Genomic DNA, 15,485 nt, shown 5'->3' on the forward strand with positions numbered 1-15,485 from the left:
TGTGGCGCTGAGGTCCCACGTTTGGCTGCATTCAGTGGGCTACAGCTGGCCTTCATGTCCCTGCATCAGAGAGGGGCAAAGGCAGCAAGGTGCTTCTGATCCGCAGGTAGTCACCCCCCCCCGATTCACAGTGTGGATCTCGGGCTCTGCGGTGCTGCCCTCCATGTCTAACTCGTCTGCCATCAGTTTGGTGAACCACATGCACGAGGCAGGAACACGAGGGAACCCATGAGCCAACATGAACCAGTGCCTTTGGGGGAGTGGGGGGGTGGGGGGGGGTGCGGGGGTGGGAACGTCTCCAAATGTACTGAACAGCGGGAAGATAAAGAATGACTGAGTGATGGGACCAACCCCACTTGTCAATAACACAACTTGAGAAACAGGCCAGATCCTGAACCGTGCCGGTGGTCCTGCTGGAGGGGGCTGATCCTGACCACATGGACAACTGCAGTGCTGGCTCCTCCCACCAATTATAATAGGCCCCTCCCATCAATGATACCAGGCCCCTCCCACCAATGATAACAGACCCCTCCGACCAATGATAACAGGCCCCTCCCACCAATGATAACAGACCCCTCGTAGCTCCAAATAGGCTGCGGGGGGTAATCTCAGTGATGAATAGTCCTGTGGGGAAAGTTGGTAAAGATACTCAGCAACTGCATGGGGGTAATTGTGACCCTGGGCGACAATGTAAAATTGATAATATCGGATCAGCCGCCCGATTTGAGGAGTGGTGTAGAATGAATGGGTGGCTGTCAAAGGCAACACGGCCCTTAACCTTTATGCCACAGGCTTCCTTTCAGGCTCCAACTGGGGACATCAGGTGCATCTGCAAGTTTGCAGTATGTTGGGGAGGTCAGCGAGGCTCTTACCCAGAGGAACAGAGACACCTCCTTCCCTCCTTTCTCTGGGCAGGAACCCGGAACAGCAGCCGAGCCAACAACCAGTCCATGGAAGTATAAATGGGGAGAGATAGAAAAGGGTCTGTCGGCTCGCTACCACCCATTTTACACTATCGCACAAAGTCTGCATCAACCCCATTCATTCAAAAAGTGATCACGTTTCTCTCTCTTTTTTTAATCTGCCCACGTTTCCATATTTTCATACACAGATTAGCTGTATCAGATTGGGGAGTGTCAGCATAACTTCACATCGGAAACCAAAACCTCCCAGAAATACTCATTCTGGTCTCCTGTAACTAAGCAACAATGTAAAGTCGAACTGTTTGGTTTCGTGGGTCAAACATCGGTCACCGAGGAACATTTCCTCTGTCTGCTAGACATGGCTGGGCTTGGGGAGCTTCAACCTAGTTCCTAGTGAGCTTAAAAACCTCTCTTCAAATGACATAAAATTACTCAGAGGGATCATGATGGCTGGTTTGCCCAAAATACCACAACGGTGCAAGAGAGAACACTTTACTGAGGTTGTGGTGAGACACTGCTGTACCTGTCCTGCGAGTGTTTGATGGGACAGTGTATCTAACCCCGTGTTGTACCTGTCCTGGGAGTGTTTGATGGGACAGTGTAGCGGGAGCTTTACTCTGCATCTAACCCGTGCTGTACCTGCCCTGGGAGTGTTTCATGGGACAGCGTAGAGGGAGCTTGACAGTGTATCTAACCCCTTGTATCTGCCCTGGGAGTGTGAGATAACCTGGGTGTTTGAAATGAGAGGATTTCCATTAACTGTACTGGCATCCTTGATGTAGATGATTAAAAAATCAACCACTAAATGTTAAATGAAAAGAAAGGAAAAATCTACATGTATTGATATTTTATCAGAACTAACCAAGAGAATTTACAAGAGCTCCAGCTGCAGGTAAGGTTAACGTGTCCTGTGTGTGTCCCGGGTTTGATGGATTGTGTGTAAGGAGGGCCCAGTCCCACACTGCGCGGGCACCAACACACTCTGTAACTCCCTCTCAAACTGCTTTTTGCAGCAAGACTACCGCGCGATGACCAAACTCAAATCACCAGACAACACCGACACAAAGAACTGGAGGAGAGGCAGAAATCGTACAGGTAAATCCCCTGTGTTCATGGAATGACTTGCATAAGAACATAAAAAATAGGAGCAGGAATAGGCCAGACAGCCCCTCGAGCCTGCTCCACCATTTAATACGATCATGGCTGATCCGATCGTGGCCTTCAGTCCACTTCCCCACCCATTCCCCATAACCCCTTATCCCCTTATCGTTTAAGAAACTGTCTATTTCTGTCTTAAATTTATTCAATGTTCCAGCTTCCACAGCTCTCTAAGGCAGCAAATTCCACAGATCCACAACCCTCTGAGAGAAGAAATTCCTCCTCATCTCAGTTTTAAATGGGCGGCCCCTTATTCTAAGATCATGCCCCCTAGTTCTAGTCTCCCCAATAAGTGGAAACATCCTCTCTGCATCCATCTTGTCAAGCCCCCTCATAATCTTATACGTTTCGATAAGATCACCTCTCATTCTTCTGAACTCCAATGAGTAGAGGCCTAACCTACTCAATCTTTCCTCATAAGTCAACCCTCTCATCTCTGGAATCAACCTAGTAAACCTTCTCTGAACTCCCTCCAAAGCAAGTATATCCTTTCGTAAATATGGAAACCAAAACTGCATGCAATATTCCAGGTGTGGCCTCACCAATACCCTGTACAACTGTACCAAGGCTTCCTGACTTTTATACTCCATCCCCTTTGCAATAAAGGCCAAGATTCCATTGGCCTTCCTAATCACTAGTTGTACCTGCATACTAACCTTTTGTGTTTCATGCACAAGTATCTCCAGGTCCTGCTGTACTGCAGCACTTTGCAATCTTTCTCCATTTAAATAATAACTTGCTCTTTGATTTTTCCTGCAAAGTGCATGACCTCACACTTTCCAACATTATATTCCATCTGCCAAATTTTTGCCCACTCACATAGGCTGACTATGTCCTTTTGCAGACTTTTTGTATTCTCCTCACACTTTGCTTTTCCTCCCATCTTTCTATCGTCGGCAATCTTGGTTACGTTACACTCAGTCCCTTCCTCCAAGTCGTTAATATGGATTGTAAATAGTTGGGGTCCCAGCACTGATCCCTGCTGCATCCCACGAGTTACTGATTGCCAACCCGAGAATGAACCATTTATCCCTACTCTCTGCTTTCTGTTCATTAGCAAATCCTCTATCCATGCTAATATATTACCCCCAACCCTGTGAACTTTTATCTTGTACAGTAACCTTTTATGCGGCACCTTGTCAAATGCCTTCTGGAAGTCCACATCCACTGGCATTGCGGCACTGGCGGTGCGGGTGGATTCACTCTGGAGCATCCACAATGCTGAGAATGCCGTGAATAGCACGTTTAGTGAGTTGGTCTTACCGCAGGTAAAGATTACACAGCCAAATAGGGGATGGGTGACCAACAGGAAGAGCAGTGCAAGGAAGGTAGTGCAGGGGTCCCCTGCGGTCATCCCACTGCAAAACAGATACACCACTTTGGGTACTGTTGAGGGGAATGACTCATCAGGGGAGGGCAGCGGCAGCCAAGTCCACGGCACCGTGGGTGGCTCTGCTGCACAGGAGGGCAGGAAAAAGAGTGGGTGTGCTTTGGTGATAGGGGATTCTATTGTAAAGGGAATAGATAGACATTTCTACGGCCACAACCGAGACTCCAGGATGGTATGTTGCAAGGGTCAAGGATGTCTCGGAGCGGGTGCAGGACATTTTGAAGGGGGAGGGTAAACAGCCAGTTGTCATGGTGCATCTAGGTACCAACGATATAGGTAAAACACGGGATGAGGTCCTATAAGATGAATTTAGGGAGCTAGGAACTAAATTAAAAAGCAGGACCTCAAAAGTAGTAATCTCAGGATAGCTACCAGTGCCACGTGCTAGTCAGAGTAGGAATTGCAGGATAGCTCAGATGAATACGTGGCTTGAGGAATGGTGCAGAAGAGAGGGATTCAAATTCCTGGGACATTGGAACCGGTTCTGGGGGAGGTGGGACCAGTACAAACCGGACGGTCTACACCTGGGCAGAACCGGAACCAATGTCCTAGGCGGAGTGTTTGCTAGTGCTGTTGGGGAGGGGTTAAACTAATATGGCAGGGGGATGGGAACCGATGCAGGGAGACAGAGGGAAGTAGAATGGGGGTAGAAGCAAAAGATAGAAGAAAAGTAAAAAGTGGAGGGCAGAGAAACCCAAGGCAAAAAACAAAAAGGGCCACATTACAGCAAAATCCTAAAGGGGCAAAGGGTCTTAAAAAGACAAGCCTGGAGGCTCTGTGCGAGGAGTATTCAGAATAAGATGGACGAATTAACTGCGCAGATAGCAGTTAACAAAAATGATGTAATTGGCATCACGGAGACATGGCTCCAGATGACCAAGGCTGGGAACTCAACATCCAGGGGTATTCAACATTTAGGAAGGATAGACTGAAAGGCAAAGGAGGTGGGGTGGCATTGCTGGTTAAAGAGGAAATTAATGCAATAATAAGGAAGGACATGAGCTTGGATGGTGTGGAATCTGTATGGGTGGAGCTACGGAATACCAAAGGGCAGAAAACGTTAGTGGGAGTTGTGTACACACCACCAAACAGTAGTAATGAGGATGGGGACAGCATCAAACAAGAAATTAGGGATGCGTGCAATAAAGGTACAGCAGTTATCATGGGTGACTTTAATCTACATATTGACTTGGCTAACCAAACTGGTAGCAATGCGGTGGAGGAGGATTTCCTGGAGTGTATTAGGGATGGTTTTCTAGACCAATATGTCGAGGAACCAACGAGAGGGCTGGCCATCCAAGACTGGGTGATGTGCAATGAGAAAGGACTAATTAACAATCTTGTTGTGCGAGGCTCCTTGGGGAAGAGTGACCATAATATGGTCGAATTCTTTATTAAGATGGGGAGTGACACAGTTAATTCAGAGACTGGGGTCCTGAACTTGGGAAAAGGTAACTTCAATGGTATGAGACGTGACTTGGCTAGAATAGACTGGTGAGTGATACTTAAAGGGTTGACGGTGGATAGGCAATGGCAAACATTTAAAGATCACATGGATGAACTTCAACAATTGTACATCCCTGTCTGGAGTAAAAATAAAATGGGGAAGGTGGCTAAACCATGGCTAACAAGGGAAATTAAAGATAGTGTTAAATCCAAGGAAGAGGCATATAAATTGGCCATAAAAAGCAGCAAACCTGAGGACTGGGAGAATTTTGTAATACAGCAGAGGAAGACAAAGGGTTTAATTACGAGGGGGAAAATAAATTATGAGAGGAAGCTTGCTGGGAATATAAAAACCGACTGCAAAAGCTTCTATAGATATGTGAAGAGAAAAAGCTTAGTGAAAATAAACGTAGGTCCCTTGCAGTCAGATTCAGGTGAATTTATAATGGGGAACAATGAAATGGCGGACCAGTTAAACAAATACTTTGGTTCTGTTTTCACGAATGAAGACACAAATAACCTTCCGGAAATACTAGGGGACCGAGGGTCTAGTGAGAAGGAGGAACTGAAGGAACTCCTTATCGGGCGGGAAATTGTGTTAGGGAAATTGATGGGATTGAAGGCGGATAAATCCCTGGGACCTAATAGTCTGCATCCCAGAGTACTTAAGGAAGTGGCCCTACAAATAATGGATGGATTGGTGATCATTTTCCAACAGTCTGTCGACTCTGGATCAGTTCCTATGGACTAGTGGGTAGCTAATGTAACACCACTGTTTAAAAAAGGAGGGAGAGAGAAAACGGGTAATTATAGACCGGTTAACCTGACATCAGTAGTGGGGAAAATGTTGGAATCAATTATTAAAGATGAAATAGCAGCGCATTTGGAAAGCAGTGACAGGATCAGTCCAAGTCAGCATGGATTTATGAAAGAGAATTCATGCTTGACAAATCTTCTGGAATTGTTTGAGGATGTAACTAGTAGAGTGGACAAGGGAGAACCAGTGGATGAGGTGCATTTGGATTTTCAAAGGCTTTTGACAAGGTCCCACACAAGAGATTGGTGTGCAAAATCAAAGCACATGGTATTGTGGGTAATGTACTGACTTGGACAGAGAACTGGTTGGCAGACAGGAAGCAGAGTCAGGATAAATGGGTCCTTTTCAGAATGGCAGGCAGTGACTAGTGGAGCACCGCAGAGCTCAGTGCTGGGACCCCAGCTCTTTACAATATACATTAATGATTTAGTTGAAGGAATTGAGTGTAATATCTCCAAGTTTGCAGACGACACTAAGCTGGATGGTGGTGTGAGCTGTGAGGAGGATGCTAAAAGGCTGCAGCATGACTTGGACAGGTTAGGTGAGTGGGCAAATGCATGGCAGTTGCAGTATAATGTGGATAAATGTGAGGTTATCCACTTTGGGGTCAAAAACACAAGGCAGAATATTATCTGAATGGCAGCAGATTAGGAAAGGGGGAGGTGCAACAAGTCCTGGGTGTCATGGTTCATCAGTCATTGAAAGTTGGCATGCAGGTACAGCAGGCGGTGAAGAAGGCAAATGTTATGTTGGCCTTCATAGTTAGGGGATTTGAGTATAGGAGCAGGGAAGACTTGCTGCAGTTGTACAGGGCCTTGGTGAGGCCTCACCTGGAATATTGTGTTCAGTTTTGGTCTCCTAATCTGAGGAAGGACGTTCTTGCTATTGAGGGAGTGCAGCGAAGGTTCACCAAACTGCTTCCAGGGATGGCAGGACTGACATATGAGGAGAGACTGGATCAACTGGGCCTTTGTACAGTGGAATTTAGAAGGGTGAGAGGGGATCTCATAGAAACTTACAAGATTCTGACGGGACTGGACAGATTAGATGCGGGAACAATGTTCCCAATGATGAGGAAGTCCAGAACCAGGGGACACAGTCTTAGGATAAGGGGTAAGCCATTTAGGACTGAGATGTGGAGAAACTTCTTCACTCAGAGAGTTGTTAACCTGTGGAATTCCCTACCTCAGAGAGTTGTTGATGCCAGTTCATTGGATATATTCAAGAGGAGTTAGATATGGCCCTTGCGGCGAAAGGGATCAAGGGGTATGGCGAGAAAGCAGGAAAGGGGTACTGAGGGAATGATCATCAATGATCTTATTGAATGGTGGCGCAGGCTCGAAGGGCCAAATGGTGCACTTATTTTCTATGTTTCTATGTTTCTATGTTTCCCCTTTATTCACCCTGTTCGTTACATCCTCAAAGAACTCCAGCAAATTTGTCAAACATGACTTCCCCTTCATAAATCCATGCTGTCTCTGCCTGACCGAATTTTGCTTTTCCAAATGTCCTGCTACTGCTTCTTTAATAATGGATTCCAACATCTTGCCAACCACAGATGTTAGGCTAACTGGTCTATAGTTTCCTGCTTTTTGTCTGTCTCCTTTTTTAAATAGGGGTGATACATTTGCATGTTTTCCAATCTGCTTGGACCTCACCAGAATCCAGGGAATTTTGGTAAATTACAACCAATGCATCCACTATCCCTGCTGCTACTTCTCTTAAGACCTTAGGATGCAAGCCATCAGGTCCAGGGGATTTATCTGCCTTTAGTCCCATTATCTTACTGAGTACCAGCTCCTTAGTGATTGTGATTGTGTTAAGTTCCTCCTCCCCCCTATAGCCCCTTGACTATCCACTGTTGGAATATTATTAATGTCCTCTACCGTAAAGACTGATACAAAATATTTGTTCAGAATTTCTGCCGTCTCCATGTTCCCCATTACTAATTCCCCGGTCTCGTCTTCTAATGGACCAACATTTACTTTAGCCACTCTTTTCCTTTTTATATACCTATAGAAACTCTTGCTATCTGTTTTTATATTTCGTGCTAGTTTACTTTCATAGTCTATCTTCCCTTTCGTAATCATTTGTTTAGTCATTCTTTGTTGGCTTCTAAATGCTTCCCAGTCTTCTGTCCTCCCACTAGTTTTGGTCACATTATATGCCCTTGTTTTTAATTGGATACCGTCCTTTATTTCTTTAGTTAGTCATGGATGGCTATCTTTTCTCTTACACCCTTTCCTCCTCACTGGAATATATTTTTCTTGAGAGTTGTGAAATATCTCCTTAAATGTACACCACTGTTCATCAACCGTCCTGCACTTTAATCTAATTTCCCAGTCCACTTTAACTGGACTCGAAAGATGCTGTTTTTCTAAAGATGATGGGATGTTGTTCCAGTGGTTACGGGTGTAAGTGACCGACACGGAGCGGTTTTGTCCCCTGCTCTCACTGGGTGAGCTAAGGCAGGAGTTAGGCACCGGGAGGTTCCAGGTGGCCTCAGGGTCAGTTAGCTGTGAAGGAGGAGAACATCTCAGGAGCCCACCAAAATAATCTGGGCCGCTGCTGCCCCTGGACCCCCAACCTCCGTGATCGCAACCCGCCCCCCCCCCCAACTTGCCTGGCAGGCGTTGGCTCCAGCTCATTTCCCTCTGCCGAATTTGGTGAGAAATTACAGGGGCCCTTCACTCCCAGAATGGGAGGCCGAACAAATGGTAACATGGAGTCCAGTGTGTCCCTCCTCGCTTCAAGGACCTGTTCCCCACATTGCCTGAGTGTGTCCGAATCCCTAGCCACAGAGCACTACTGTTGCAGTGCATGTCTCCAGCAATCGCTCGGACACTGAATCAATGGCAGAAACCTGGCCATTGGATGTTGTGGGGCAGCTGCAGCAAAACCACGTGCATTGTGAGCTTTGGGGCATTTCCAGTCAGCTTTTGACTGCAGTGAGAAGAGCTTTCTCAATGAAAACAAACCTGCCATTCTAATAATTTATTTTTCTTAGGCGGTCCCTCGTATCGAGGATGAGCTGCTTACACGCCAAAATGGGATGAGTTCACAGGTGTTTCAATGAAGGACCTGATATTCCAGGTCCCGAACTACATTCTGAAGGGTGGAAGATGCCTGTGCGTGGATTTTTTTAATGTGTGGTGGCCGTTGCACACCAGCCACCACACGGGCTTGACAGAGCTAGGGCTTGGTCCAGTGGCAAGGGTTAACCAAGACGACTGGAGACCAGTTCTGCTGCACGGATCTAGTGCACACACATATCGCAGTGTGGGCTGGCCCGTGCTGCCCCTGGGCCCCGAACTCACGCCTCTCCTGCGCCCCAACCTCGCCGCTCCTGCTGTACCTGCCCACGCTCCAATCACAGTTGTACCTCAGCAGCAGAATAATACATTAAGAGCATAAGTTCAACTTTGGCAGGGGCAGGAAATGGGCATAAGTGAATTCCTGTTATATAACCAGCCCAATGACCCTTTCTAATAATTTACCTGCCGCCCTCACCACACCTGTGTTAAGTCAAATTAATCCCACACACCTTTTGTTCACCTCACCTTTGTGGTTAGATCATTTGAATTGTTCTCAGTTCGTGGGCTGCCTTCCTGCTTTGATGGGTCACCTGAGATACGGAGCCAGTTCCCTTTGCTCTCTGCCCCAGGGCACAGCCGTTTCCCAGGGGAAGCAGAGACGAGGACCTATTTCTCCAGGTCCCCAGCCCCTTTGTGGGTCTCACACGTTTCTGGGGCACCCCTGCCCCGAGTGTTGGTGAGGTACTCTCGCTTCAACCAGCCTGAGGCATTGAATCCAGTGTCGGTGGTCTCGGAATGTATCCTGCCTGTGGCTCTCTGCCTGCCACAGGTCCAAACACTGCAGCCCTACCCTCCATACGGCCCCACACCATTCCCTCCCTCCAGGTGCTCGCGGCTGTTTCACCTCCGACAGGTGCAGACTCCCTGGTCTGTTGTCTCCATATACTTTTCTGCCCTTGGTTATAAATTGCTGCTCCATTTGGCCTTCTCCAGTCCCCAGGCTCTGATCCCATTTCCTAACCGCTACCGGGTTCCACTGGTCGGTTCTGCAGTACCCCAGGGTGCAGTCGCCCTAGACTGGGTTCCTTTCCCTCTTTCAGAGTCTCAGTCAGCCCATTCCTGACATTTTCCTATTCCCTCCTCGCTCCCCGCAAACCTCCCTGTCCGTACTGGGCAAGTATAATCCTCCTGACCAACATCCCTCCCTCGACCAACAACACCGAAAGACACACTAACAGGTCGCTCAGGTCGCTCCCTGTTTGTGGGATCTTGCTCTGCACACATTGTTTGCTGTCTTTGCCTATGTAACAACAGTGGCTGTACGTCAGCAGTCATTTATTGGTTGTGAACCTTTTCATGGCCCTCAGGGATGTGATAATCTGCTGTATAAAGGCATGAGTTTCCACCTTTCTGCAGGAGTTTTATTAATGTTTAAATTGGCTTTAACTATTTAGCGCCTCCTGCAAACTTCCAAACTCCATTTTGCAGTCTGACTGCTTTCTCCAGTCTGGATCTGACCACTTGTCCAATTGCAATATTGATCCAGCGTTGACCGATGAGAAAGGACTGTCTCTAGATTTCTGTAGGCTACCTGAGGTGTTGTCACAAGGAATATCTCAAACGTTACTAATATATTAGAGGGTAAATGCGCTGATCTGCACTCGAAGGGAGTGTGCGTGGTAGAATTGGGGCCACGCTGTCACAGTCCTGCCTCTGACCAGCGCTCTCCTCCAGCATAGCACCCTCCTGGGAGCACGGGAATGGGGTTCCAGAACAAAATCGTCGGATAGAGTACAGTTCCGATCAGGTCCGGAATGGCTCCTGTCTGATCCAGAGCAGTTCCCGTCAGATACTGACAGATTTAGGGACCGAAGAGCATCATTTAGTGATGCTCTGCCCTGTAAAGGTATAGTTATCGTTCACCAGCTTCTGATTTGACCAATCCAAAAATCTGACATCAAAAATAGACAACGCCAGGCTCTCTCTGGTAATCTGACTCCACTTTATCTGCTATATGCTGCGAAGATCATAAAATCATAAAATTGTACAGCACAGAAGGAGGCCATTCGGCCCATCGTGCCTGTGCCAGCTCTTTGAAAGAGCGATCCAGTTAGTCCCACCTCCCCGCTCTTTCCCCATTGCCCTGTAAATTTCTCCTTTTCAAGTATTTATCCAATTTCTTTTTGAAAATTATTATTGAATCTGCTTCCACCACTCTTTCAGGCACAGTTTCTCCTTATTTACTCTATCATAACTCTACTTCTAGTGCTAGTGAGTGATGTTGTGTATCTGTAAAGCATGCAACTCCCATGTTCCGCCACCTGGAAGCACATCCCCCGAAGTCGCAAGGGATCCCAGCATCCCTTGGGAGCACTGTATATAAGCCAGCTCCTGAGGCCTGTTCCTCACTCTGGAGTGTCTTAATAAAGACTGAGGTCACTGTTACTTTAACCTCTCTGTGTGCAGTCTCATCTGTGTTAGAAACACAACAACTGGCGATGAGTAAACGAATCCAACACAAAGATGCAGCAAACTGTGGGCATCCTGGAGAAGTTCTCGGAGGGTGAGGACTGGGAAGCCTATGTCGAACGGCTAAACCAGTACTTTATAGCCAACGAGCTGGACGGAGAAGGAAGCGCTGCAAAAAGGAGAGCGGTTCTCCTCACGGTCTGCGGGGCACCGACCTAAAGCCTCATGAAGAATCTTCTGGCTCCGGTGAAACCCACAGATAAGTCGTATGAGGAGCTGTGTACACTGCTTCGGGAGCATCTTAACCCAAGGGAGAGCATGCTGATGGCGAGGTATCGGTTCTACACGTGCCAGCGATCTGAAGGTCAGGAAGTGGCGAGCTACGTCGCCGAGCTAAGGTGACTTGCAGGACAATATGAGTTTGATGGCTACCTGGAGCAAATGCTGAGAGACTTTTTTGTACTGGGCACTGGCCACGAGACCATCCTATGAAAACTTTTGACTGTAGAGACACCGACCCTCAGTAAGGCCATTGCGATAGCACAGGCGTTTATGTCCACCAGTGATAACACCAAACAAATCTCTCAGCACACAAGTGCTAGCAATGTTCATAAATTAACTGGAATTGTGTTTGCGAGCAGAAATGTACAGGGCAGAAACCACGAGTCTGCAACTGCCAGCAGGCCTCAGGTGACCCAGATGACTCAGAATCCGCAAGAAAGGATGAATGCAAGGCAATTCACACCTTGTTGGCATTGTGGAGGCTTCTATTCAGCCTATTCATGCTGCTTCAAAAACAAGCTGCAAGCTCTGCAAAACCTGCTAACCACCACGTGGCAGAGGAAGATCGGTCCATGGTGGATCAAAGCAATTTTGAGCCTCAGGCAGATGCTGAAGTACACGGGGTGCACACATTTTCGACAAAATGTCCATCGTCTAGTTTGACTACAAACACCTATAATGCTAAATGTAAAATTGAATGGCTTACCCGTAGCCATGGAACTGGACACTGGCGCTAGCCAATCCATCATGAGTAAAAAGATGTTTGAGAGACTGTGGTGCAACAAGGCATTCAGACCAGCCCTGAGCCCCGTCCACACGAAACTGAGAACATACACCAAAGAGCTTATCACTGTCCTGGGCAGCGCCATGGTCAAGGTCACCTATGAGGGCACGGTGCACGAACTGTTACTCTGGATTGTCCCGGGCGATGGCCCCACACTGCTTGGAAGGAGCTGGCTGGGCAAAATCCGCTGGAACTGGGATGACATCTGAGCGCTATCACATGTCGATGAGGCCTCATGTACCCAGGTTCTTAACAAATTTCGTTCCCTTTTTGAGCCAGGCATTGGAAACTTTTCCGGGACGAAGGTGCGGATCCACTTGGTCCCAGAGGCACGACCCTTTCACCACAAGGCGTGAGCGGTACCTCACATGATGAGGGAGAGAGTGGAAATCGAGCTGGACAGGCTGCAACGCGAGGGCATCATCTCCCCAGTGGAATTCAGCGAGTGGGCCAGCCCAACTGTTCCAGTACTCAAAAGTGATGGCACGGTCAGGATTTGTGGCGATTATAAAGTAACTATTAATCGTTTCTCGCTACAGGACCAATACCCGCTATATAAGGTAGATGACCTATTTGCGACGTTGGCAGGAGGCAAGACGTTCACCAAGCTCGACCTGACTTCGGCCTACATGACGCAGGAGCTGGAGGAGTCTTCGAAGGGCCTCACCTGCATCAACACGCACAAGAGACTGTTCATCTACAACAGATGCCCGTTTGGAATTCGGTCGGTTGCAGCGATCTTCCAGAGAAACATGGAGAGCCTACTCAAGTCAGTACCACGCATGGTGGTCTTTCAGGACAACATATTGGTCACAGGCCGGGACACCTTCGAACACCTACAAAACCTGGAGGAGGTCCTCCAGCGACTGGATCGCGTAGGGCTGTGGCTGAAGAGGTCGAAATGTGTCTTCATGGCAACAGAAGTGGAGTTTTTGGGGAGAAAGATCACGGCGGACGGCATTCTGCCCACAGACGCCAAGACAGAGACTATCAGGAATGTGTCCAGGCCACAGAATGTCACGGAGCTGCGGTCGTTCCTGGGACTCCTCAACTATTTTGGTAACTTCCTACCGGGGTTAAGCACCCTTTTAGAGCCCCTACATGTGGTATTGCGTAAAGATGAGAACTGGGTATGGGGAAAAAACCAAGTAATTGCTTTTGAGAAAACCAGAAACATTTAATGCTCCAACAAGCTGCTTGTATTGTATAACCCGTGTAAAAGACTCGTGCTAGCATGTGACGTGTTGTCGTACGGAGTCGGGTGTTTATTACAACAAGCTAACGCTGCGGGGAAGTTGCAACCTGTCGCCTATGCTTCCAGGAGCTTGTCTAAGGCCGAGAGGACCTACAGCATGATTGAGAAAGAGGCATTAGCATGTGTGTTCGGGGTAAAGAAAATGCATCAGTACCTGTTTGGCCTCAAATTTGAGCTGGAAACCGATCACAAGCCCCTCATATCCCTGTTCGCTGAAAACAAAGGGATAAATACTAATGCCTCAGCCCACATACAGTGGGCACTCGCACTATCAGCGTATAACTATACTATCCGCCACAGGCCAGGCACCGAGAGCTGTGCGGATGCTCTCAGTCGGCTACCATTGCCCACCACGGAGGTGGAAATGGCGCAGCCTGCAAACTTGTTGATGGTGGCGCAGCCCGCAGACTTGTTGATGGTCATGGAAGCATTTGAAAAATGATAAATCACCTGTCACGGCCCGCCAGATTAGAACTTGGACCAGCCAAGATCCTCTGCTGTCCCTAGTAAAACTGTGTACTGCATGGGAGCTGGGCCAGCATTCCCGTTGAAATGCAAGAGCTAATCAAGCTGTTCCAGCGGCGAAAGGACGAGCTGTCCATTCAGGCAGACTGCCTGTTGTGGAGTAACCGCGTAGTGCTACCAAAAAAGGGCAGGGAGACGTTCATCTCGGATCTCCACAACACACCCAGGTATAGTAATGATGAAAGCGATAGCCAGTTCCCTGGTGTAGTGGCGTGGTATATTAAATGGACTAAGGTCACTACAGTTCAAGTGCAATACTGTGCCTCCTGGAGTCATTATCAGAGCATCTAAAGATATAACAGTATAGAGGGAGCAGAATTCCTAAAATGCATTCAGGAGAACATTTTTAGCCAGTATGTAGCAAGCCCAACAAGGGAGGGTGCGGTTCTGGCCTTAGTTTTAGGGAATGAAGCTGGGCAGGTGGAAGGGGTATCAGTGGGAGAGCATTTTGGTGCTAGTGATCATAATTCAGTTAGATTTAGGATAGTTATGGAAAAGGACAATGATAGACCAGGAATAAAAGTTCTCAACTGAGGAAAAGCCAATTTTGATAAGCTGAGATGTGATTTAGCTGAGGTGGACTGGAAACAGCTACTGGGAGGTAAATCAGTGTCAGAGCAGTGGGAGGCATTCAAGGAGGAGATCCTGAGGGTTCAGAGCAAGTATGTTCCTTTAAAGAAAAAGTGTGGGACTAACAAATCTCGAGCCCCCTGGATGTCAAGGGACATACAGGGTAGGATAAAGAAAACAAGGGAGGCTTATGACAGATACCGAGGGTTCAATACTGCAGAGACTCTAGAGTATAGAAAGTGCAGGGTGCAATTAAAAAATAAATTAGGAAAACAAAGAGAAAACATGAAAAAATGTAGGCAAGTAAAATCAAGGGAAACCCAAATATGTTTTATAAATACATTAAGAGCAAGAGGATGACTAAAAAAGTGGGGCCTATTAGAGACCATAAAGGTAATCTGTGTGTGGAGGTGGGTATGGTTCTTAATGAATACTTTGCGTCTGTTTTCACAAAAGAGAGGGGTGATGCAAATATTGCAATCAGGGAGGAGTGTGAAATATTAGATGAAATAAACATAGTGGGAGAGGAAATTAGGAAAACAAAGAGAACGCATGAAAAAATGTAGGCAAGTAAAATCAAGGGAAACCCAAATATATATTATAAATACATTAAGAGCAAGAGGATAACTAAAAGAGCATAACTATTAAGGGGTTTAGCAGCTTTGAAAGTGGATAAATCCTCAGGCCCTGATGAAATGTATCCCAGGTTGTTAAGAGAAGCAAAAGAGGAAATAGCAGAGGCTCTGACCATCATTTTGCAATCCTCTCTGGATACCGGTGTGGTTCCAGAGAATTGGAGGATTGCTAACATGGTACCTTTGTTTAAAAAGG

General features: G+C 47.3%; 1 protein-coding gene across 2 annotated transcripts in view; it reads left to right on the forward strand.

Annotated features, from left to right (window-relative positions):
* The window catches only part of LOC139234947 (polyunsaturated fatty acid 5-lipoxygenase-like), a 192,233-nt gene that overhangs the window by 37,006 nt on the left and 139,742 nt on the right, over positions 1-15,485 (forward strand). For both annotated transcript variants that reach the window (XM_070865923.1, XM_070865921.1), the window contains one exon: positions 1,937-2,018. In XM_070865923.1, the coding sequence (XP_070722024.1) occupies positions 1,937-2,018 (82 nt within the window). The remainder of the gene's footprint in view (positions 1-1,936; positions 2,019-15,485) is intronic.

Source organism: Pristiophorus japonicus, chromosome 22 (genome assembly GCF_044704955.1).
Source record: "Pristiophorus japonicus isolate sPriJap1 chromosome 22, sPriJap1.hap1, whole genome shotgun sequence".
Classification (NCBI taxonomy): Eukaryota; Metazoa; Chordata; class Chondrichthyes; family Pristiophoridae; genus Pristiophorus; species Pristiophorus japonicus.